Source organism: Furipterus horrens, unplaced genomic scaffold (genome assembly GCF_987537825.1).
Source record: "Furipterus horrens unplaced genomic scaffold, mFurHor1.1.pri manual_scaffold_7, whole genome shotgun sequence".
Classification (NCBI taxonomy): domain Eukaryota; kingdom Metazoa; phylum Chordata; class Mammalia; order Chiroptera; family Furipteridae; genus Furipterus; species Furipterus horrens.
Window position 1 is genome coordinate 972,618 of NW_028327177.1, and position 23,216 is coordinate 995,833.

Consider the following 23,216-nt stretch of genomic DNA (forward strand, 5'->3'; position numbering starts at 1 on the left):
ACAGAGGTGACCAGGACCAGGGAGAGGTTTGCTAAGGAGACGGAGCGAGCTGGAGCCACAGTCAGGGCTGGGGCCGGAGTTGGAGCACGAGGCAGAGCCGGGGTGGGAGCTGCCGTCTGGCCTGGCCCAGGCTCCTCCTGCCCCTCACTGGGCCCTGGACAGTCTGTTCAGGGCAAGAAACCATGTGCAGGGAGCCACTGCCTCCAACCTGGGAAGGTCACTCTCCGTCAGGGAGCCAGGGCTCCGTTCTCCAGGCTGCGTGGGCCGAGGGCCCCTGCCGAGGACGGGGAGGGTGGCCCGGTCCAGGGGGGAGGCAACGGCACCGTTCCCCACCTCAGAGGTGAATGTCCCACCCGTGGGGCAGGGAGGGAAGTCGGACCGGGGCTGGGGTGGGAGGACAGCGGGGGCCTGCAGGGCTGCGGGAAGGCGCTCACAGCAGGGCCCGGGGGAGGCGGAGGCCCAGTGGGAGCAGCAGGGCCCCCAGCAGGGCCCGGGGCCGCCCCGGGGGGAGGGGCGCTGTGTTGCAAAGGTTCCGGCTGCAGCACCGCGGGTGATCCTGCCAATTGTCCTGGTCCCCGACTGCCACTCGTACTCTGAGTTGGTGTTGGGGCACCGGGGGGCACAGCGCTTGCTGATCAGAGCCTTCACCTCTGATTCTGCAGGAGAGAGTGGGCAGGTGGTCCCCGGCCCCCAGGAAGGAGGACCCAGGGGCGCTGCAGGGGTGCGGTCCCCACAGCCAGGACCCTCAGGACCAGAGAACAGGTGGCTCCTCTGGATCCTGCCACAGCCCACACCCTGCTGAGCCCGGGCCCAGGCTGTCCAAGGTCACCTGCAAGCCAAGAGTGAAGACAGGCCGCTCCTCCCTGCACGACACAGGCCCGGGGGCCTGGGGGGGAGAAGCGGCACAGAGGGGCGGGGTGGCGGCCCCAGAGGCCCTGCTGTGCGCTCACCCGGGCCTCAGGCCTCCCCACAACTCCGTTAAGGGCGTGGCAGAGACTTTGAAGGAACCATCGGGGGAGCAAAGCACTCAAACCACCCAGACTGTGGGAGAAAAGACCACCTTGGGTGGACCCCACCGTCACATTGTGTGTGTGCCGTGTTGAATCACACGGTATGTTGTACCACATGCTAGCTGCATTATACCATCTCTTCTCAGGCGAGAGGCAGGCCCTCCTCTTCCTCCTCCAGAAGCCCCCAGGGCCTGACCCGGAGCAGCTGCCTCACTGCCTGGGGCTCAGGGTGGGAGTCTCCAGGGAAAGGTGGGGACAGGCGGGGGCCTGACTCCCAGACTCCCCACTCCCAGAAGGCACCAGGAGGTGGCCTCTAGCTACCCGTTCAGGCTGAGAAGCTGTAACTTAACACTCGGGTGAGGCCACAGGTAAAGAAAGCAACATGGGGGGGGGCCGGTGCAAATACTCCGCTGCAGCATCTCTGCAAACACCTTTTCTCAGTAAGGACAAGGGACAGGCAGTCACCGTGGAGACTGGACGGACAGACGGGACCAGGAGGAGGGGCTGGGCCTCCATGCGTGTAAAAGTCCACCTTGAATTTCAACAAAAAGGTGAGGGGGGAGGAAGCAAGGTGCCTGGGACTCTGGCGTGATGTTGGCAGCGGGGGGTGGAGCTGCCCCATCCGCTGGGCCGCCGAGGCAGATGCCACCTGCACAGCAAAGCCACAACCTCAGCTGTGCCCACGTTTGTCACGGGCACCTGCACTTACGGGTTTATCCCCAGGAAGCCCAGTGATAGAGGAACACGCACCTGCTGGCCTCATTGCTGGAAAGGCAGGCCCGGGAGGCCCGCGGTGTGTTATGGGGGCTGATTACAGAACTCTGCCCCTGCCAGCCCCCAGGACGGGAGAAGCCACAGAGGAGGTGGCCTTGCTGCAGCTGGCTGGTCCCCAAGGACCGCGCATCTCGTAAGCAGACCCAGCAAACCCTGACCACAGATTCTCGGAGAGCAGATGGCCTGTCCCCCTCCTGCTGTCTCTGGACATGGCTTGCTAGTGACATTTCGGTGGGCTGGGGATGTGTTCAGCTAGGAGTTCACACTCGCCTGTAAGGCTTGTTTTGGAAGGGGAGTCCTGTCAGGGGGTCCCACAGTCAGCCCTGCGGGCGTGGGGCCTGGGGAGCAGCATGTGGGGCCGGCAGGGCCGGCGGAGCAGGTCGCCTGTGACACGGCTCCCACAGCCATGCCTGTCGCCCAGCTGGCTCTCCCGCAAACTCAGTGACACCAGTTTTTGCCCTGCTGACAGTTCCTAGGGGAGTGACACGGAGGAACCGGTAGAGCTACAAAGGGAGGCGCCGCCCCCACCGCCCTCGCTACCCGCGCTGCTGCAAAGAGCCCCAGGATCCAGCGCAAAAGCGGGAAAGGCCGCGCGCCGCCCTGACGACGCTCCGGGACTCACTTAAATAGTAGGTTACCGCGTGAGAGATGCAGACCTGGTCCGTGGAGGAGCACACGATGGGCGTGCACAGCTCCCTCCTGGTGACTTTGAAGCAACGGTAGCAGCTCAGGTTCATACCTGTGGGACAGCCCCGGGCCGCGCTGGAACCAGACTGCGCCCTGCCCGAGCGCACAGTGCGCCGGCGCGGAGAGCCCCAAGATGCGGCCCGGCCCGCCCCTTACCTGGCTGTGCTGTGCCGCCCGCAGACCCCTGCGCGGGTGCCCCGGCACCGCGCGGAAGCAGGCCTGTGCCCCTGCCCACCAGCAGAGCCCACAGCACGAGAACCGGCCCCTCCATGGTGCGTAGGGCTGGAGCGGTAGAGCAGAGGAGGAGGCTTCATCCCGAGCGCCCCAACTCCCTTGGCTCCACCTCCCTGGCCCCGGTCCTTCGGGGGCCCTCCTCCCAGGCACCATCCCCCAAGGCGCCGCAGGGAGCGGGCCCTTTTAGAGAGTGGACTCTGGGAGGGCCAGCCACTCCTCCGCAGCTCCTGCCCTAGGGAGTCTCCTGGGTGCCCGGGGGTGGCAGCCTCCAGCGCCAGCCGCCTCCAGCTGGAACAAAGGTGGGGTAGGGACTGCGTCTCTCCGGGGGGCCACGGCCCGGGCCAGCTCAGCCCCAGCGCCGCTCAGATGCACCCCTCCTCTTCCTGGTTCCTGCCGCGGAACACGGGGACAGGATTGGGTCCCTGCCCCGGGGGCCCACGGATGGCTGAGGCAGAGAGGGCCCTTCCCTGGGTGTGGCAGTGAACGGCGGAGGACTTCCAGGGCAGGAGGGCGGGGCGGGGGGAGTCACTGGAGCCAGAGAGCAGGAGACATGTGGGGGACCAGCGGTGACACTAAGGGCCGCCCAGTGGCAGGAACCTCAGGAACCCGGTCTGGAACGGGAGCCCAGGAAAGGACGGCCTCCAGGGCCGGGAGGGGAGGGGCGGGGCGAGGAAGACAGGAAGGAGGCGGGGAAGGGCGGGGGTGTGAACCTTCTCATTCTTTGTGGGGGCTTGGGGCCCTTCCCTGTGGGAGGGGCGGGCTGGGAGGCCCGAGAGCCGCGGGAGGGCGCTGCGCTTCAGTGAGCGCGTGCGTGCGGGCACCGGCAGCTGCGCCTGGGGCCCTGCTGTCTCCACTGGCTGTACAGCCCTGCAGGGCGCACGGCTGTCCCCACCCTGGCCCCGCAGGTCCTGGGGCCCTGTAGAGGGGTGGCAGCCGCCCACTCCCCGTGCCACCCGTGGATTCAGCTCCCACCTCACCTCACAGCCCCTGCAAATTCTCCCCTTTGCCCTGTCCCTTATTCTGGTTTCTCAGGAGCCTGTCCTCACGCGGCCAGCGTGAAAAAAACTCAGTGACACTTCCTGATGCAAAGAGGGAGCCACATGAAGGAGCCTGCAAGTGGGGACTAGCAACCAAGGGACAAGGGACAGAGGGTCAGCAGAGGACAGTCACCTGGAGGAGTCGTGGTGGGGGCTTCCAGCTAAATGGACCTCCCAGGCCCCTTGCTGAAGGCAGGACAGGTGTCCGGCCTCCTGGTGAGGGGGCGGATGCCGAGACCAACAGCCAGGTGGGGGCTTTCGGGCTAAAACGAGATTTTAAAGGAAGGGCACCGGCGGGTCCGGGAGCAGGTTCAGGAGCCTGACTGGAGTTTGGCCCCACAGAGAATCTGTCACCCTGCAGCACAAAGCTGTGCACAGGCCGGCAGCACGGTCTCTCCCTGAGGGCAGGGCAGTTTGGTCAGCTGGGGCCTTCTCCCCTCCGGTGCGTCACCACCACCCGGTCGCCTGTCACCTGGGGACCTGCCAGCTCCCAGGGCCCCGCCTGGAATCAGGTGCAGCTGGAAATGCTGCCCTCTCCTCTGACCCCTTCCCAGACCCCGGTCCCCCAGGGCTGTCTGAGGGGCAGCTCCCACACCCAGGTGCCTTCAGTTGGGTGTCAGGTGGCCACACAGCTTTTCTTTCTTTAATTTTTAAATTTATTTTTATGTATTTACTTTTGCAACGACAATACATTGTAAAGCACAAGGGAGCTATGGCCTGGCCTTCCTTACCCCACACACGCCACCGCCAGTTTCTTCTTGTCTTCTTCCTGGAGACCGTTTCTCTCCCAGCGCGGGCAGCAGCTGCAGGCCTCCCGCCGGCCTCCCGCCTCAACCTGCGGCCCCAGCGCGGCCCCGCCACGCGACTCCTAACTTCAGTCTCCAGTCCTGTGCTCTCCGGACGCACGAGCTTCCTTTGGCACCGCTGAGGTCATGTTCTTCTTCCCAGAATCCACCTTCTTCTTTTCTGTACTGTTTGGGGTGACGCCGGCTGGTAAGAAGAGCACACACGTCTCAGGAGCACGTCTTCACCCTGTGACGTCCGTGCGCCCACCGCGCGCACCGCCCTGCGCAGGGACTTGAGCCCCGCACAGCTTTGCACACCGAGCTCCCGGCCGGCAGGGTCACCGCACAGGCACCGGCGTGAGCCCGAACGGGGCTGCCCGGGCCTGCAGGGGTGTGTGGGTGCTTGACTTCCTGTAGGCAAGGTTTCACAAGTGCAGGTGACGATGAGGGTGCGTTTGCTAAAGCTGGGGACGGTGAAACGAGGGAGGGCTTAACACAGAGGAACATCACGAGTGCAGGTTCGTGACCTAGTCCTTCCTGTAAGTCGGGGGGCAGCTGTGTGGCCCGCTGCCTGCTGAGCGCCCGGCCCCAAGGAGCAGACGGGAGTCACACACAGTAACTGTGCTGTTCCCTTGGCTTTTGCTGATGCAGGTCCACTCGGGGTAGCACAGCAACAGGCGTTAACATCCTGCTCACACTCTGACACTCTTTAAGAGACTTGTAACACACACACACGCAGGCACACACAGCAATCCATGGGGGATGACGAACCCGAGTCCCAGAGTCTCAGTCTGCAGGCCCGGGAGACAGCACGGTGGGCAGAGAGTCGTCAGCATCTTGCCAGGTGGGCAGCGGGGCAGATGGAGTCCTCAGTCCAGCAGGGCAGAGCCTCCGGAGGCCGATGCCAAGGGCGGTCAGCGTGGCGTGGGGCAGCGCTCTGGCGTGTGGGGCTCGGCCTTCTCAGCTGTGGTCTGGAGCCTGCCTCAGTTGTACCTGGAAAGTGGGGTAGTCCACCCTTCTGGGTCTCTTGATAAATGTTTTGGCGCCCCCGATACCAAGTGTGGAATTTGTCCAGGAGCCTACAGGTGGTACGTGGCTGTTCTGCTTGGCACCCCTGACAGCAAGGCGGGAATTTCCCCAGGAGCCTCTGTGGGTGGTCCCGCTCTGCAGACACGGCTGCGCTGACCGCAGGGGCAGAGAGCTTCAGCGTGTCCCTTGCCGGGTGTGTCTGCCCTGACTTGGGTAGTTTTCCTCCTGAACCACAGCCTCATGGCTGACTGGCAGCTGTCTCGGTTGACCTGAGCGACTCTGCTGTGTTTTATATACTTTATGCTGCCTTGACCTGACGAACGCCATTGTATTGGTCCTGCTCTCCCAGGGGATGGGGAGGGAATGGCCCCGCTACTCCCCGCTGCTCTCCAGAGGAAGAGCACCTGCTGGCTCCTTTGTCTTGCAGGCGGGAATCTTAGGGGAGGCGTTGGGGAGGGTCTCAGCAGAACATTCATCCCTCCTCCAGGTGCGCCCTGTCAGGGCCGCGGTCCCCACTGATTGGTCAGCAGCAGGGCAGGGGATCTTCAGTCATTGCAGCTGGTTCTGGGGTGGCCCACCTGGGCTTGCTGCTTTTCTGGGCCTGGAGCTGAAACTCCAATGAGGCCTGGATGCTGTCTCCAGGGAGGGGAGCTTCCCCCGGGGGCAAGGTTCATGTGTTCCCAGTTTTGCCCTCTGCCAGGCACCAGGGCCTTCCACCCTCAAGACAATTTGCACCTGGCTATAAATTGCTCAGCCGCTGTGCTCAGCACCCGTTTCCTTATTCCACTCGCCCAGGAGCTTCCCCGGCTTCCCACTACCCGGTCTCACTACAAACCCCATGCCCTGGCCCAATGCGCAGTGCCCATGCGGTAGAACCCTCTCCAGGGACCAGACTTTTCTCCCGGCGGGGCCCTGGGGCAATGCTCGTGGGCTCTGTCCCCTCATCCCAGACAGCACCTTGGAGCCGGTCCCTGGCCCATTTCCTGGGTCTTCTGATTGTCTCCCCGAGGAGCGGAGTGTAGGCGTGGTGTGTGCGGGACGGGGGCGCCTGGGAGGGGCAGGGATGGAGCAGGGAGTGGACAAGATGGAAGACAGGCCGGGCCTCCTGGAGGAAGCGCCCCCCTGCCCGCCCGCGGCTTCCGTGTCCCTGCGCTCAGGAGCAGGATGCCCTCTGGCCTGTGTCCTGTTTTTCTCTCGCCGCGGCGAGCTCCAGGAAACTGAAATCAGAGGCTCCCTGAGCCTACGTCCCTCCTCCCCCAGGAGTGGGTGTGAAAAATGTCCTCCACAGACGGGCTTCCTCCCCGTGGCCTGGAAGAGGCCCCCTCACTGAAGCCCCGCCCTCTTCCCTGAGGGACCCCGGAGCCCCCTTTTCTCCGGTGGACGAGGAGAGGTGGCAGTTGTGCCCCAGTCGTCCAGGCAGATCTGAGGGGAGGTGTCAGCTTTTTGGCTGCAGCTCAAGGTCTTTAGCCACGTGGACGGTGTCACAGAATCAGCAGGTTCCTTGTAAAATAAAAAAAAACGGGGTAACTGGATCGATGAACAGACCAGGCTGGAGGGTCCCTGGAGTGGCAGAAGCCATGTCAGCATCGGGGCGCCAGCTCAGGAGAGGGGGGCAGCCAGGAGAGGAAGGGGACCTCATGCGTGCCGGGCTTCTAGGTGTGAAGCAGGACAGGAATTGTCACCCTGAAATACGCCTGTTATTTTAGCCTGGTTATTTTTAACAAACAGCAGGTACCGAAGAAGCTCTGCGTGGGGGTTAACTTTGATAAGAAATCTGTGCATTTGTAGGGAAATCTCCAGGTGTAAAGGGGCCCTCTCTTTACCATGCTTTTCTAGAAAACTTCCCATAACTGACCCCCCCCCCCCCCAACACACACACATCTTTTGTCCTTAGCTGGAGACAGCATTGAAGGTGGTGGCTTGGGGCCTTCAGAGGAGTTGCTCAGTTTTTCTGGGTCTCCCACATATTCAGGGGCAACCATGTCATTAAACTTCCGTTGGTTTTCTTCTGTTGTGTCTTTTCTTATGGTGTGAGGAGGGGTCTCAGCCAAGAATCCAGAGGGGCAGAGGGACGACTGTCTTCCTCTCCCACAGGGACCTGTTCCTTCCCCACCTTGGTGGTCTGGTGGACCCTTGGAGGACCGGTGGAGGTGGGCTGGCTGCTCACCCCGCCAGTGTGACCTCGGCCATCCCTGCCTCCCCTGGTCTCAGTCCCCACTTCTGTGGGGTGGCCCCTTCCAGGGCCCCATGGGGACCACAGCCCTCACCAGGCCCTGACACTGGGGCCCAGAGATACACGGATCCCTGGAAACCCAGTTCTGGACTCAGCACCCCCACGGGCACGGGGCCAGGGCTGGGAGTGGGCAGGTCAGCATGGAGGGCAGCGTGGGGCATGCTTAGCTCCACAGAGGCACAGGGAGGAGGCTCTGGGATAGGGTCCCACCCAGCGCCCCGAGAAAAGTGTGGGGAAGCTGGGGTGTAGTCCCTCCCTCCAGTTTTTGCACTCCTGGGGGACGTGCTTGTGAGAGTGACTGAAGGAAACCTCACCGAAGGGGGGGTCAGGTGGTCGCAGGCGGAGCTCTGGGGGTCAAGTACAGACCCCAACAGGAAGCGGCAGTGTCTCTACTGCTCCAGTGGGAGGAAGACCTTCTCCTGGCCCAGCAACAGACCCAGCCAATGAGAAGCCTCCTTGACTCTGCCTGTAGGTGGTGCGGACAGAGTGAATTAGTAATGGAGTCACTCTGGTCAAGCTGCTACACTGCCGAGCTCATGTAGGCGGAGGCATGAGTAATAAGTGTACTCTTGCTTTAACTGCCGGGGAACATAAACTTTTGAGGGATCCAATTATGCTGAGAAATCTCTATCCATCGTCTATCTTATCGCTAACCCCCCGATTACCTCCTGACTTAGGAAAGACTGTTCCCATATCCAGATGCCCGAGACCACCGACATCGGAGGTCACCATCTCAGGCCAATCTGGAAGCCAAGAATGCAGGACTGCTTCTTCTCAAAAATGTACTTTTTCACCCTGGCTGGTGTGGTTCAGTGCACTGAGCGCCAGCCTGCAAAACCGAAGGGTCCCTGGTTTGATTCCTGGTCAGGGCACAGGCCTGGGTTGCAGGCCGGGTCCCCTGTTGGGGGCGTGTCAGAGGCAACCGCACATGGATGTTTCTCTCTTTCTCTTCCTCCCTCCCTTCCCCTCGCTCTAAAAATAAATAAATAAAAATCTTTAAAAAGCAAGCAAACAAGCATTGCTTCTTAAAAAAAAAAAAGTACTTTTTCCTACAAGAACTCTTAGCTTCTCTTTCTTCTTAGGAACGCTGTGGGTGTTACTGAGTTGTGTTTCTAGGTTGCAAACTCTAAGGCCCTTGACTAAATACTTATCAACATTTATTTCTGGCCAAAGGAACTCCCGGTTTCCCGCGGTGGACCTTTGGTTTGGCAGCCCCTCCAATGGCCCCTTTTTCTCTGTAAAGTAACGCTTCTCTCCTCTGCGCTCCAGACTCGCCTGTGGGTTCACTAGAGTTTGCGTGGTCTGAATGGCAGTTCCTCTGCTATTCCTGAGCGAGTCTGCTTTGCTGGTAAAATAACTCGCTGTTTGATCGTTTCAGGTCAACAGGCTGGTACATTAACAGAGACTCAGGATGCCAGACCCCCGCCCGGCCCCACAGGGAAGGGCGCAGGGCCACTTGGGGGCCTGACTCCCACATCTCCCCAGGCCAGGAGCTGTGCCCTCCAAGGCCTTCACGTGAGGAAGGGGCCAGACCTCCCCCCGTCCCCCTTTCCAGCCTCTGAGCCCCCTCTTCTTGCTCCCAGTTCTGGCTGGAGCACTGTCACTGCCCCAAGCCTTGCACCCTGGCCTGGGCGCCACCATGTCCCTGCTGTGGCCACTGGGGCTGTCGCTGTGGGACCGGGTGTGGCCGGGCAGGTGCGCCTCAATGGGACACTCCCCGGGCAGGGCCCCGGGGCTCCTCCTGGAGACCCCTGCCTGGTGGAAGCTGGCCTGGGGGCAGAGTTCAGGGACCCACGGGCTGACCTCAGACTCAGCTGGGTCCCGGGGCAAGGGGCTGCTCTTGGCTGGCTGCCTCAGGGTCCCCACAGGCTCACGGGCTTCCTGGAGGAGAGGTCCCGAGGCTGGAAGGGGTCCTGAGTTGGGGGTGAGAGGGTCTGAGGAAAGAGCCATGTCAGAAGGGTGGGCCTTTTCTGCTCAGTATACAGAAAGGGCCCAGGAGACCCCTCTGTACAAAAGCGGGACAGACGGAGAGACTGAAAAGCTGAATGACCACTGTTTAAAGGACCCAAAGAGGTGAGGATGGGGGTGGGGGGGCTCTGGGCTGTGCTGGGGGCCTCCCCCCCACTCTGCCCCATCACTGGTCAGAGCGGCGAGGACAGATGTGACCTGCACACAGGCCTCAGGGCTCCCAGCCTGACCAGTATGCCCAGCTGGACAGCGCCACGCCCCGGACCCTCATGGCCGCCTGGGCAGATGCCAGGGCCGAGAGTGGGGCGAGGCTTCCTTTCCCCTCCCCTCCCCTCCCCTCCCTCTCCAGGGTCCCCCACACCCTTCCTCTCCCTACCGCTCCTCCCACAGGCTTCAGGAAACCGAAACTCGGAGCCCTGGGCCCCTCCTCCCACCTCCTCACACCCCCGCCTCCCCCCTTCCAGGGAGGGGCCGTGGAACCTGAGCAGCGCAGACGCCCCAGGTCAGGGCCGCCTGAGCGCAGCCCTGGAGGGACTCGGTCCTTCCCCCCAGACCAGGGGGCACTGAGCCCTCCAGGGTCTCAGACCAACCCAGCGGGGCGAGGGGCTGCAACCCTCTGCACACATTCCCACTGAGCAAACTGGGGCCCACCGCCCCCCCCCCGTCCCCGCAGCTGCAGGAAGAGGAACTCGGGTTAGCAACGCGGGGAGCAGCCAGGGTGCAGAGTGCAGCTCACGTTGGGACCGGCAGCAGTAGTGTCACACAGGTGTCCTGCTGCTGTGACTGACCCCCAGAGTGAATTCCACATTCCCGCTGGGGACTCTCCTGTCCACCCGCGCGGCGTCCTCTGGCCTGCCCAGGACACTGCCCGGCCTCACCGGCCCCTTCCGTAGAGTAGCCTGCAGTTTGAGTGAACAGCGAGGCTAATGCGTTTCACGTGAGGACTCAGGACCCGGATTGTGTCCCCTCTGGTGGCCAGTGCTCCTGGGGGACACTGAGCCCTGCCTCTTGTGTTCCCCGGTTTTTAACGCTGGTTTGACCTGTTCCTGCGAAGCACGTTTTCACAGCGCACGGCCAGGCTGCTCTGACGGCGGCCGGGCCTGCGTCTCCTGTCTCCCTGCTGGATCGCCCGGACTTCCTGGGGCAGGTGCCTCCTCCTGCCGGCCTGTTTGGGGGCTGCCCCCCACTCTAGCTCATCACTGCAGGCTGTCCCCCTTCGGTGGCCGTGGTGATGAGGACGCTGCATTTGGGTTGCACAGTAACTGGCCTGTGACCAGCTCCTCACTGGCCCCTGTCCTCAGGGAGCCCGGGAGACAGGCTAGGATCCTGACCATCCATCACGGTCCCACCCCTCTGGACAGTGATCCTCAGGCCCCGGACAAAGGCACATTGGCCGACCACCCAGGGTCAGCCTGGGCCCACGCCACCGCCTAGAGCATCCCGAGGAGTGAATGACGGACCCACAGAGCACCCTCATGCTTTCCTGCCCCGTGGCTGCGAACACACGTCACCTGCACACCCCAGACCGCCGCCCTGGGCCTCCATTCCCAGGTCCCTGCACCACAACAGGCTGGTCAAGGGGACATGGGCACACAGCAGGGCTGGTTGGGGGCTTGGGGCAGCACCCTGGTCTCAGGCCTTCTCTACGGGAGCCCCACCTGCTCCCACTGGCCCTTGGGACAGGCCCCGCTCAGCACTCACTAAGCGCCTGCCTGCCCAGCCAGGTTTTCTGTCCTCCTTGTCCCAACAGGCGCCAGTGTCCCGGCCCCAAGTCCCAGGTCCCCCAAGCCCTCTGCTGTCCAACCCCATCCCGCCCTCAGTGGGGCCCTGCCTTCCTCCCAGAAGCAGGCTGACCTCCCTGCTTCCTGACCTGTCCTGTCTGAGCGCGTCCCACATCACCCTGCTCAGCCTGGGGAAGGAAAAAGTGGGAGACATGGGGTGATGTTCCCTTCTAGGCCTCGCGGGAAGCTAGCTGTGGACTTGGTGGTTCCCCCTCCCCCGTCCCCAGGGGGCCTCAGGGAAGAAGCCCCAGGTCCCCCACACTTGGAGACGGCTGGGGCGGCAGTTTGCAGGCAGTTTCGGGCAGAACAAGAAGGGGTGGGAATGTGTTTATTTGAGGCACCAAAGCAGCAGGGGGGCTTTGGGTGGGGGTCAGGTGGGGCCACAGTTGGGTTTGGTGCGGGGGCTGATTCCTGGGCCGGCAGCCTAGACCTGGAGGCTACTGTTGAAGTGAGAGGGACGGACGGGCGAAGCCGCCCAAGGGTGGGCTCCGGTGTGGCGCTCTTGGGGCTTGCGGGCTGCTCACCCCTGCCCTGCCCCCAGGCACTCCAGCAAGGCCACACAGCTGGGCGGGCGCAGTCACAGCAACCCGCCTTCCAAGACACCGCGCCAAGAGGCACACCTTCCACGCCACTGCCTGGGGGCGGCCAGGGTCCAGAGGGGGACAGGCCCTGGGGCTTAGGTGCCCCTTGCATCGTGTCCCTGAGACCAGTTCCGTCTCCTGGATCCGCAGGCTCCAGGGGGACCCTCACCTGAGGAAGGTCACGTCACTGACCCTGGAAGTGGGGGCAGATGTAGGTGCAGGGGACTGGCCTGGTGGTGGGGACTGAGGCCGAGGGGGCGGGGGCGGGCAGGAACTGAGGGGCCTGGGCGGGGCGGGGCTTTCCTCCCTGAGCTGTGGGAGTGGGGGGGCGGGAGAGGGGGGCGCAGGGCCCCCGGGGTCAGGGGCGGAGCCGCAGCAGGGCCGGCAGCAGGCTCAGCAGGAGCCCGAGGCCCAGCAGGGCCGCGCTGGCCCGCGGCCCGCCCCCCGCCGCGCTGAAGTTGCACAGGAAGCTCTGGCAGCAGTGGGTGCCCATGGACGCCACGCCGAGGTTGATGTTGGGGGGCGCGGGGCAGACCGGGGAGCAGCCCTTGTTCAGGCTGTGGCCAAAGTCCACCATGTTCCCTGCACCGGGAAACAGGCGGTGAGCGGAGGGGCCCGGGCCGCGCGGCGGGTCGGGGCCGGGGGCGGGGGCGGGGGCCGGGCAGGCCGGGCAGCACTCACCCAGGCCCGCGGCGGCGGAGATGGTCACGCAGTAGTTGTCTGAGTCCGAGCAGATGGTGGGCTTCAGGCAGTAGAAGTTGCTTTTCTGATCCGTGCAAGAGAAGCACATCAGGGAGCGGGCTGCGGAAGGAGGGGCGCGCTGCAGGTGACCCCCGGAGGGTGGGGGCAGGAGGGGGGAGGGGCCGCTCGGAGGGGGCAGAGGGGCCTCTTTGGTTGCACAGAGACAGGCTGCAAGGACCCCCGGCCCCGCTGAGTAGGGGGGCAGGGGTCTGGGCGGGGGGCAGCTCACCTTGCTCTGCCCCCAGAAGGGCCGCCAGCAGCACCGGCAGGAAGACCTTCATCGTGGAGAGGACAGGCTCCAGTCTGCAGCTCACACGCCGAGAAAGCCCCTGCTTTAGGGACACAGCTGGTTGGGGGTGGGACCCTGGCTCCCACTGACACAGGCAGTCTGGTGACCCCACCTGTGGGGGGTGGGCCGCAGCTTCTAGAAGTAGGGTGAGAACTTGGGGTCTTCCTGCTGCAGCCTCCCTGCCCCTCGCTCAGGGCAGGCTCCTCGCTGAGACCGGTCCCCCAGCCGGTGGCTCTTGCTGCTGGGGCTGGGGGGGTCACTACAGGCCAGATGAGGGAACTCATGAACCTTCTCAAACGCACATAGCAAGGGAGGCCAGAGTGACTGCCTGTGGTCCTGGGGGTGCAGAATGGTGACCAGAAATGCTAGCTGGCTTCCAGAACTTTCCATGGGCCCTGGGGACGGGGGCTGGGACATGTTGGGGTGTCATGCTGAGCACCTGTTTACCGCAGTTTTGATGCTGGGGAGGCTCAAACAGTCTGTTCTTCAAGGCTGAAGCCCAGGACCCTGTAAGTGTCTGCTCTTCCCCAATGTGGCGGCCGGGAAGTGCGCTCAGGGAGAGCTGGTGGCATGCTGCCGGCCCGCGCGGGCGAGGCTCCGGCGTGGGCGAGTCCGTGGGGGCTGCCTGTGCCCTCTGACCCCTGGGCAGAGGCCCGTGGCAGTGGGTGGGAAAGAGCACTTTGACTGTGACTAGCTGGGGTTTTGGTTCTGTTTGGCAGGAGGTACGGTGTGGGAGGAGTCTGGTGCCTTCTGCGGGGGACAGCTGGGGCGGGGGAGGGGCGTTCCAGCCCCACGAGGCAGTTCCAGGTGGTGGGAGGAGAGAACAGGCTTCAGCCCGGCCGGGGGAGACCCCGAGAATGGGCCTGGGCTGAGGTCTTGGGGGTGGCAGCTGGAGCTGCGGATGTCTCTAGACCAGTGCCAAGCTCAGCGGGGACCCGTCCCTGGATCCAGGCAGTTCAGGGAAAAGACGCCTGTTCCCTCCTTTCCCCTAAAGTGAGGCTGGGCGTGGAGGGGCCCTGAGCTGTCCTCAGAGACGCTCTGGCCTCCACAGCCACGCGCAGCCCCAGCCGGCGTCCCCGGCGTCCCCAGCCAGGCACCCAGCCAAGCCGGTCGAGCCGCCGGGAGTGGATCGGCAGTAGCAGGGTCGGGGGAAGGGGGAGCCAGCTCGCTTCCGGCCAGTCTTCCAGGACCCAGACTCCCCACTCCTCCCCCCAAGCGCATGGGCTGCTTTCTGGGAGAGCTGGGCACCCTGTGACTCCGGGCCAGCAGGAGAGGACCAGCCCCTCTGGTCCCCAGGGATGAGGAGGGACCAGGTGGCCAGGCGCAGGGGGCCTGGGCTCCCAGGCACCTCACGTACTTGCGTAATCTGTGCCAGACAGGGAGCCTCCGCGCCTGCCCGGGCGAGCTCCCGGCTCGCGGGGAAGCAGTCAATTCTCCCCGCCGCCACCAACATCCCAGCCGCTTCCCCCGTCAGGAAGGCTGACCCTCCCAGCCCGCAAGTGAGGGGTCCCGGGGAACCCGGAGTCAGTGCCTGCGCAGCCCTGGGCCGCCAGCCAGGGAGGGCGCCTGGCGGCGGTCCCCGCGCGCGCCCGCCCCAGACCTCTGGAAATATTCGGGAGGGCTGGGGGGCTGGGGGGCTGGGAGCGCAGACTCAGCCACCGGGGGCCGGGCCCAGCCGCCCCCTGACTCCCAGCCTTCCCCGACCTCTCCTGCGCCTCCTCAGTCGGCCCCCTCGCTCGCTCGCCTCCGCGCCCCGGAGGGCGTCTCCCGCGGCGCCGGGGCCTCGGTCCTCGCGCCCCCTGCCCGCCCCCGGCGACTCACCGCGCAGGACGCAGGACGTCGCTCCACCACCCCGCCGAGCTGCCTAAGCCGGACTCGGAGGCGGGCCGCGGCGCGGGCGGATGGCTGGGCGGGCAGGAGGCGGAGCCGGGGCAGGCGCGGGCGGGGCAGGACTTTCCCAAGCAGGAGGGAGTGGGGCGGAGTTGGGGACCAAGAGGACCCCGATCTCGGCGCCTGCCTGCAGGCCCCGCTGCGGCCGGGGTGTGGGGGGGAGGGGCGCTCCCGCGGGAGCTCGAAGACCCACAGGTGGCGGACGCGCTTGGAGACGGGCACCCCGGAGGGAATGCGTCCCAGGCGGCCGGCGGGGACAGGTAAGCAGGGGCGAGCTGTTAGCCTTCCCACGGGTGGGGAGGCTTCGTGGTGACCGGACCAGCAGCGGGAGGTTGGAGGAGGGGCTTATGGGCAGCGCGTGGGCAGCGGTGACCACCCAGCCAGAGAACTGCTGGGCACCATCTCTGCAGGCTCCGGACCCCTCCTCCCCTGGTTGCATGGCCACCTCTTATATGGCGCCCACCCTGGCCAAGATCCTCTGCCCAGGATGGAACCCAGTCTTCTGCGTGTTCGCCGGAACAGCCCAGTCTGCAGCTAAGGGTCCACTTGCAAAGCCATCCTGCCCTGACCCTCGCGCAGAGCCCAGAGGCCTGACATCAGGGCCTCCGCGGTGTCCAGGTGCCCATTCAGTGCCTGGTGGGTCAGCGTGGATTCACGCGCATCTGCTCTGTGAGGCGGTGGCGGTGACGGGGACCAGCAAGCTCGGGGCAGCCGAGGAGCAGGTGCCCTGGCCCTTCCCCTCTGGGAGCCCCATGGCGGTCTCCGCCACGGGTCTGAGTCTCACACCTCACACTTGTATAGCACATCACCTGTCGGGAGCTGCCACACGTCTCCTTTCCTCCGCTCAGCCTTTCTGCATGTTGGCTGTGCCACAGTGACAGTGACAAAGGCCTCAGGGGAGGAGGAGGGACTGAGGCAGGCTGGCAGGTGGCCAGGAGGAAGCTGGGTGAGAAGACGGATCCTCTGACAGTCCCGTGGGCAAGGGCTAAGAGTGCTTTAGGTGCCACGTGAGAGGTGTGCATGTGCGTGTGTGTGCATGTGTGTGCATGAGCTTATGTGTGCGTGAGTGTGTGTGTGCGTGAGTGTCTGGGGTCCGGGTCAGCTCCTTGTATGATCGTCTGAGACTCAGAATGAAAAGAGCAGGAGAAATGTCGGCCTGGGAAAGCCTCGGGGGCTTTCTTCTTGGAGGCGGAAGGCCTGGCTCTGTGTGTCCCCCAAGATGCCCCCAGCCCAGGTGTGGTGACATTGTGCTGGCTCCACAGCCCTGGGGGTGTGGGTCGCGCTGTCCCCAGGGACAGGGATGTGCAGCTGGCCTCAGCCCTTGGGGCAGGGCCAGAATCCGGGCAGGACTGCCACATGCCCCTCTCTTGCAGTGGCCCCCCAGAATCTCCTCAGCTTTGGGCTCATCCTGAGAGGGGGCGGGACGATCCTCAGAGCGCTCTGGAGCCTTGTTCCCCTGTTCCCCTGTCCCCCTGCCTGGGTGGGAATGGCGCTGGCCTTCGGTGTGGGCTCCTTGCTTGTTGCCTCTCCCCGGAACATCCGCCTTCCAGGCCAGGGAACGCTGTCGGTGCAATCAGCAGCAAGGTGCTCAGCAAGTATTTGTGGGGTGAAGGCATGAGTGGGCCTGCCCCCCACAACAGGACCCTGTGGTGTGCAAAGTGAGCTACATTAGGAGGGGAATGTCGTGATTTGAATGACCAACTCACAGAATGTCCCCAAGGCCACTGCCATGGATTGGACAGGAGACTCAGGTGTCCCTTGAAAACGTGTGTGACATGCATGGCCGAGCCAGGGGTCTGTGCAATGCCAGGTACCGGCATGATCTGCAGGGTCAGTCCAAAAACCGTTGGGGGGGGCACGTCTCAGAGGGTGGCTCTTGTGGCCATGTAGCCTGCTGCTCTCAGAGAGTCCCCCAACTCGTCCTGCTGCAACCCTCTGGCCACTCCTTCCGTGCTCCGTAACATCTGACCTTGTGCTCTGACCTTGTGCCACGAACCCAGGAGCCCCTAAGCCCCAGGCCAGCACCTGCACCGCTCTCGTGCTTGTGACAGGCAGCTCAGACTCCCTATGGCCTGCGCCCCACAGCCCAGGGGCTGGCCCGCCACCCACCACTCTGCCACTGGAGACCAACCTGTCACTGGGCCTCTGAAGCTGGGAGGCAGGTCTGAACTCGCCGGTGTGTGCACTCTGGCCAGCGGGGCACCGCATACCCTTGGGCACAGAAGGAGATTTGGTTGCCTGGGTCTCTGCTGCAAACCATGTGGGGACAGTGGCCATGGGGTGTGGCTGGCGCAGGAGCCACTCAATGGCCTGGTCATGGCCACCATGAGGTGGACAGTTTCAGGGTGAGGTTGGTTCAGATCTGGAGCTTTCCCTCCACCTCCCCCTGGGCACAGAAGCATCTACCTCGCAGACGCTCGGGGAGCGTGACAAACACTGACCTGGAGGGGCGTGGGCACTCTGGCTTCACCCCAGGGGTGACAGCAAGACCCGTGGCAGACTGCAGCCTGGGGCGGGGGCGGCGGCACCCCAAGCGGCCCTGCCCTGTGGCTTTTCCCGACTTTCTCTGCCTCTGAGGTCTGGGTTTGGTCCCCAGGCCCCTGTCAGCATCCTGTGGCCTTAGCTTTTTGTCATCTGGGCCTGTTCCTGCCTGAGAGGCAACCAAATCTTCTCACGTTCCTAAGGGGGTGTGGCGGCCCGGGTGGCCAAAGTGCACTCACTGGCGAGCTCAGACCTGCCTCCCAGCTTCGGAGGCCCAGTGACAGGGCTCATCCCAATATGCCCTTGAAGCACTTCTTGTCTCCAAGAGTGACCTTTCACGGGCAGAAGGTGACATAGTGTCCCAGGATGCACAGACAGTGGGGCATGCTGCTGCCCCTCTGGGGTCAGGGTTCTAACCAGGAGGGACATGACGCCTCCTCTGGTGCTCCGCAGGGTCCCACCGCCTGGGAGGGCCACAAGTTCCATCCCAGCGCACCCCTGACCTCTGGGGTCGCCCTCCGCATGGTTGACCTCCCTCTCCTGTCACCTCCTGGGAAGCTCTGGGCCGCCAAGTGCTTTGGGCTTTGGGAAGGGACTGCCTACTTCTTGTCCCCGCCCCCAGCACAGAATGCATTTTGCTTTTTCTGCCCCCTTTGCCCCGCAGCCCTGGTCCTGAGCAGGGCCCAGAGGGTGCAGGTGGGCACAGCCTTGGCTAAGTGTCCCCCCACACGCACACTTCCTAGGAGCCGGTGTCCCCGTCCTGCAAAGGGCCTGGCCCACCTGCAGCTCTGCCTGGCGCCAGCACCCACCACGCCCACAGGCCGCCCGCTCCTGGGTACCCATGCTGGCTGGCCATGTTGGCCCAGGAATGGACCCCTTTGGCCCCCACATTTCTCCTCCCCTTGCCTGTGTCTCTTGGTTGGGCAGGGACCCTGGAGCCAGCCGCGTAGGCCTTGGGGGGCCAGGCAGGACCTCTTCTGCTCTGCGCCCTAGCTGGGAGGGAGGCCTTGGGTGGCTGCGCAGCCCCAGGAGCTGGCGAGGCTGTGCTGATGTGTGACCTTGAACTCCCTGCCTACACTCTCTGCCCAGCTCTCGGTCTCACAGTGGAGCCTTGGCGCCCTCCTCTCGGGCTGGCCCCCGCCTCTCTCAGAAAGCAGTCCCACGTGCTGCTGCGACTTCAGAGCCTGCGCTCCAAGCACAGGGGCCTGGGGCTGTTCCCTGAATTCCCAGCCCGGGGCCTTTGCACGGCTGTGCCCACCCCTGGAACGGGGAGTCCACTTCAGACCTGCCTAGCCTGTGCCCTCACCTCCGCTCAGGTGCCCGTCTTGGGGAGGCCTTCCCTCACTCCCCGGGGGAGGCCCCAGCATGTCTCCCCAACTTTGAACCCTGCCCGGTGTGTACCTGGTGCTCAGTATGTAAGTGGATGAGCACGTGAGTGGAAACCCGCTGGGCGGGAGGATGCGGGGACGAGCAGCCGCGGGAAGCACAGTGTCTGGGAGAAGCGCCTTGCAGTTCAGCCCCGCGCTCACCTGTCCGCACAGCCTTCCAGGGGCCGCGGGGGCGGCTGGGTGCAGTCCTGCGATGCTCAGGGAGGCGACAGCGGGCTTTTCAAGTTTGCGCCGCCTGAACGGCTCTCTGGGAGAGGAGCTGATGACATTCTCCCTTTTCCAGGAGACAGCGCGGACCTCCTGCCTGGCGGAGGGGCTGACCGAGCAGGACGCTGAGGGTCTTGAGAGTGGAGTCCTCCCTTGGACTCCTCTCCTGGTTAAGACGAGCGACCTGGAAGTGGCAGGTGGCAGAGCTGGCTTACGTGCACACACTGCGCTCCAGAGAGGCAGCCGGAGGCCCGGAGGGTGGTCATGGACCCAGTGCGGGCCGTCGGGGTGCGTGGGGACAGCCGTCCTCCCAGGTGCCAGCGCCACGTGCCTGCGTCCTCCAGGCGGTGGCCTTGCAGACCCCTCCTCTCACCACCACTCTGGTCCGCGCCCCCGGGAGGCCTGTGTCCCTGTCCCTGGTGCTAGTCCCCTTCCCGCGGCCTTCGCGCGCCCTCTGGTGGCCGCAGCGCGCGTTGCGCCCTGCTGCCGGCGGGGACGCGCGTGGCGGGCTGGTGCTCCGTTCTCCTGGACCGCCGGTGGGTTCTCCCCCACGGCCCCCGGGCCTGGCCAGCTTCGTCCTTTCCCTGTAGCTGCCCTGGGCCCCGGGCAGGTCCCCTCCCCACCACGCTGGCCCAGCAGGCTTGGGGTTCCTCCCCTCTCACAAGCAAATTTACTCCTAGCTTTGCAAGGCGTGCTGGGAGTGGGAAAGAGACCCTCCGTGGGGACACCTGCTGCTGTCCCACTGTGCAGTGGTCACTGGATGCCCAGTCAGCTACTGGCGCCAGGACCCTGCGGCTCGGCCTGGGGCCCAGCTAGGCCAGAGAGCCGCCAGCAAAGGCCAGGACTGACCGTGTGCACCTAGGGGACATGAATCAGCCATCTGTGGCTGATAGGAGCCCAGATGGCTGGAGGTTGGATGTGCCTCTTACAGGACCATTGCTTCCAGCATCTTCCCCCCAGGCTCCGAGCTCAGCCGTTCTCACACCCCTCAGCCTTGCCAGCAAGTTTCCCATCAGAAGAGGTCCCCCTGGGGCAGAGCTGGCCAGGCTCAAGTGCCCCCCAGGCCCAGCCCACAGCTGAGCTCTGTGGCCGCCACACTCGGCCAGCAGGGGCAGCCACTGTGAGCCCGCGGAGTCCCCTCCGGTAGCATCCTGGGCATTTATGTCAGCTTCCTCCTCAGGCTTGGCCCCCAGCCATTAGGATGGAGCAGGCCTGTGCCCCTAAGGGACCTGTGGCTCTGTGCTTCCCGCCCACCCTTTGTCCCTGATCACAGGGCCCACTGGGTGGCTTCTCCATGCTGCAAATAATGGAGGGAAATGGAGGGGAACACCCACCGAAGATACAGGACGCAGGGCCCAGCCTCCGGAAGGAAGGAGGGCAGAAGGGAGGGGGACCCGGGGCTGGAGAGCAACTGGGTGGAGCGCGGCTGGGGGAGGGGTGGGTGGGAGCGCTGAAGGCCTGGTGCCGCCCATGGGCACTGGCAGGAAGGCCTGGGCACTGCACACCTTCCTCATACTTGAAGGAAGCTCCCTGGATGCCCCGGAAGGGACGGAGGACTGAACTTTTCACCTAGCTCGTGACTGAAGGGTCTGGTAACACGAGGGAGTTGCCCTGAGTCTCCACAGCCCCAGCCAGGCCTCAGCCTGGGTCCCTTGACCCAGTCCCTCTGAAGTGTGGGTGGGACTCAGGCTGTGGGTGGGGCCCAGCCTTGGTCAGTGCTCTGAGGCCGAGGTCAAGGATAGGCCACCGCCCCACCTAGAGCGGCCACAGTCCTCCCCGTCCTGGGGAGGCCAGGGCCCCTCTCACCCCTCCAGGGGGCTCATGCCATAGCAATCACACTTCTCTGAACTTTTGAGCAAAACCCACTGTAAGAAATGCATTTTAAAATTATGACCGATATATGTAAATCCTTTCTGTGGGCACACTTGGTATTTCTCTCTTCTACCAAGGCTACCTCATTCCTGCTCTATTTTTTACTTAAAAAGTTAATTGAAAGCTACTGTACTGGTTTCACTACCCACGGTTTGGAAATCAACAAAGAAGCCCCTAGTACAGGACATGGATTCTTCAGATGACTTCTCAGGACTTTCTACATAGAGTAGAAGTGCTTCTAATGCAGTAAAAGCATTCATCTGGAGAAAGAAATTGAATGCTAAATGGAAATGAACTGATCTGGGCCATAGAAGACAGGGCCTTCTTTGGGGAGGGCAGTGGCCTCATTGATCCCCCACTGATGTGGGGATCCCCCACAGATGCCCACAGCTGGGACCCTCCTGTGTTCTTCATGCTGCCCATGGGCTGAGGAGAAACCCATGTGTGTCTGCATGTGCCTCACGTGAGCCAGGCGCGCCCTGGTGTCCCTCAGGCTGTCGCCCTCCTCTGAGATGCTCCAGCACCCAGCAGGGAAACCATCTCCTGTCCTGACAGAGCTCAGGCCCTGGTGGGGCAGGGACCAGTGGGCCACCTGGGCACTGGTGGACTTGGGTCAAATGCAGCTTCCCTGTGAGCTGTGAGGGTCGCTCAGGCAAGGAACCAATACAGTCTGGGGCAGGGGTGCGGGAGGCTTTCCAGAGGGAGGGTGGGCCAGGCACTCAAGGTGGGGCAAGGCAGAGAGGGGCAGAGAAGGGCCGGGTGAGTTGAGATAGGAGCCCTGGGTGGACAGCAAACCTTTGCTGAGTAAGTGAATGAAGGGGGAGTGAATGAATGGGTGAGGGAATGAACGAATGACAGAGTGAATGAGTGAGTGAGTGAATGAGCGTGTGGATGAATGGGTGAATGAAAGAGTGACTGAGTGAATGAGTGAGTGAATGAATGAGTTAATAAATGGTGAACAAGTAAGTGAATGAACGCGTGACCGAGGGAATGAATGAGTGAATGAACGAGTGACCGAGGGAATGAATGAGTGAATGAATGAGTGAGCGAGTGAGTGAGTTAATAAATGGTGAATGAGTGACTGAATGAATGAGCGAGTGAGAGAATGAGTGAATGAGTGAATAAATGGTGAATTAATGATGAATGAATGAATGAATGAATGAGTGAGTGAGTGAGTCTGGGGAAGGAAAGAGGCCTCCTGCCTCCCTCATAGAGCCTTCCCTTCAGAAACGATGTCATTGGCGTGACTTCTCTGCCCCTTGGAGCCGTGTTTCAATCTTTTGAAAGGCTGGGTTTAGGATGAACAGTTTGTGTCGGGTGGCGTGGCCAGGTCCCCCCCCGGAGGCCAGTCAGTGTCCCCCTGGAGTGCCAGCATGCCCGAGTGGTCCCTGCGGGGCTGGGTGTACGTGGGGTTTCTGTCCGTTTCGGCGGTCTCCCGGCCGCGTGCCTGGGGTGCGCACACTTGCTTTAATGTGATTCAGGAGCACGGCATTCGCGTGGAGAGGTTTCCTGGGCTGGCAGGAGATCCTGCTTTTAATTATATTTCCCAGCATGGCTGGCCGCTCACAAAGGTCGCCATTGCTCGCAGGGTAAAGGCGCGGACTTCAGTTCCTGGGTGTCCTGGTCCTTCAGACTCACTCCTCTGGGCACTCGGTCCCGCCTGTGCTGGCTGAGCCGGGAGTCCCTTTGGGCCCACTGCTTTGTCACAGCAGAGTCCCTAGTGCCCACTCCCTTCCCCAGAGATGGAGGCCCTTGGGTGACCGCTGCCTGGCTCACAGTGGGGGAGGTTAGCGGTTTTCACTGGCCACCTGGCTCTCTCCTGCCTGCCCCCTGAAGTGCTGGGCAACCCACTCAGGAAGGGAAGGCTGCGGGACCAGGACCCCATGGCCTCGAGGGCAAGACCGCTTTTGTTTCCAGTAACTCTTCCTCCCTTCCTGGCAGGTGTCATGTCCTCGTGCTTGGAAGCCTCTCCCTGTGGATGGCCAGGGAAGGGGACTTCCTGCCCCAGGTCCTCTTGTCCAGGTGGGCTGGGGTCGCCACCCCCCACACTGAGTCCCCAGTCCCATTGGAGCCAAAGGTGCCCACTTGCCTTGAGACTGCTGCCAGGCTGGACTCAGCCACAGGGACGGGGACAGGGCGCAGTTCTGGGGAAAAGAGGGCTGGAGAGCACCTGGGCTGTACACACGGGGCGCTGGGTCGTGCGGTTCCACTGGGGTAGTGTCCCCTCCC

General features: G+C 63.6%; 2 protein-coding genes across 4 annotated transcripts; both read right to left on the minus strand.

Annotated features, from left to right (window-relative positions):
• Positions 1-420: 420 nt before the first annotated feature.
• LY6L (lymphocyte antigen 6 family member L) lies at positions 421-2,850 on the minus strand. The gene is given in 4 exon segments (XM_090283297.1): positions 421-546; positions 549-656; positions 2,407-2,523; positions 2,628-2,850. Coding segments are annotated over 4 exon segments (456 nt in total). The 5' UTR covers positions 2,743-2,850; the 3' UTR covers positions 421-430.
• Positions 2,851-11,849: 8,999 nt separating this feature from the next.
• LY6E (lymphocyte antigen 6 family member E) lies at positions 11,850-15,053 on the minus strand. Of its 3 annotated transcripts, none has more exons than XM_090283300.1 (4): positions 14,971-15,053; positions 13,090-13,189; positions 12,801-12,920; positions 11,850-12,701 (listed from the first exon to the last, which is right to left on the minus strand). In XM_090283300.1, exons 2-4 carry the CDS (start codon positions 13,139-13,141, stop codon positions 12,478-12,480), a joined length of 396 nt encoding a protein of 131 aa, XP_090139426.1. In that variant the 5' UTR covers positions 13,142-13,189; positions 14,971-15,053; the 3' UTR covers positions 11,850-12,477. The 3 variants fall into 3 exon arrangements, with proteins under 3 accessions (XP_090139426.1, XP_090139425.1, XP_090139424.1); XM_090283299.1 differs by having other exon boundaries at positions 13,090-13,192; positions 14,971-15,051; XM_090283298.1 differs by lacking the exon at positions 14,971-15,053 and adding an exon at positions 13,589-13,712.
• Between the last annotated feature and the right edge of the window lie 8,163 nt (positions 15,054-23,216).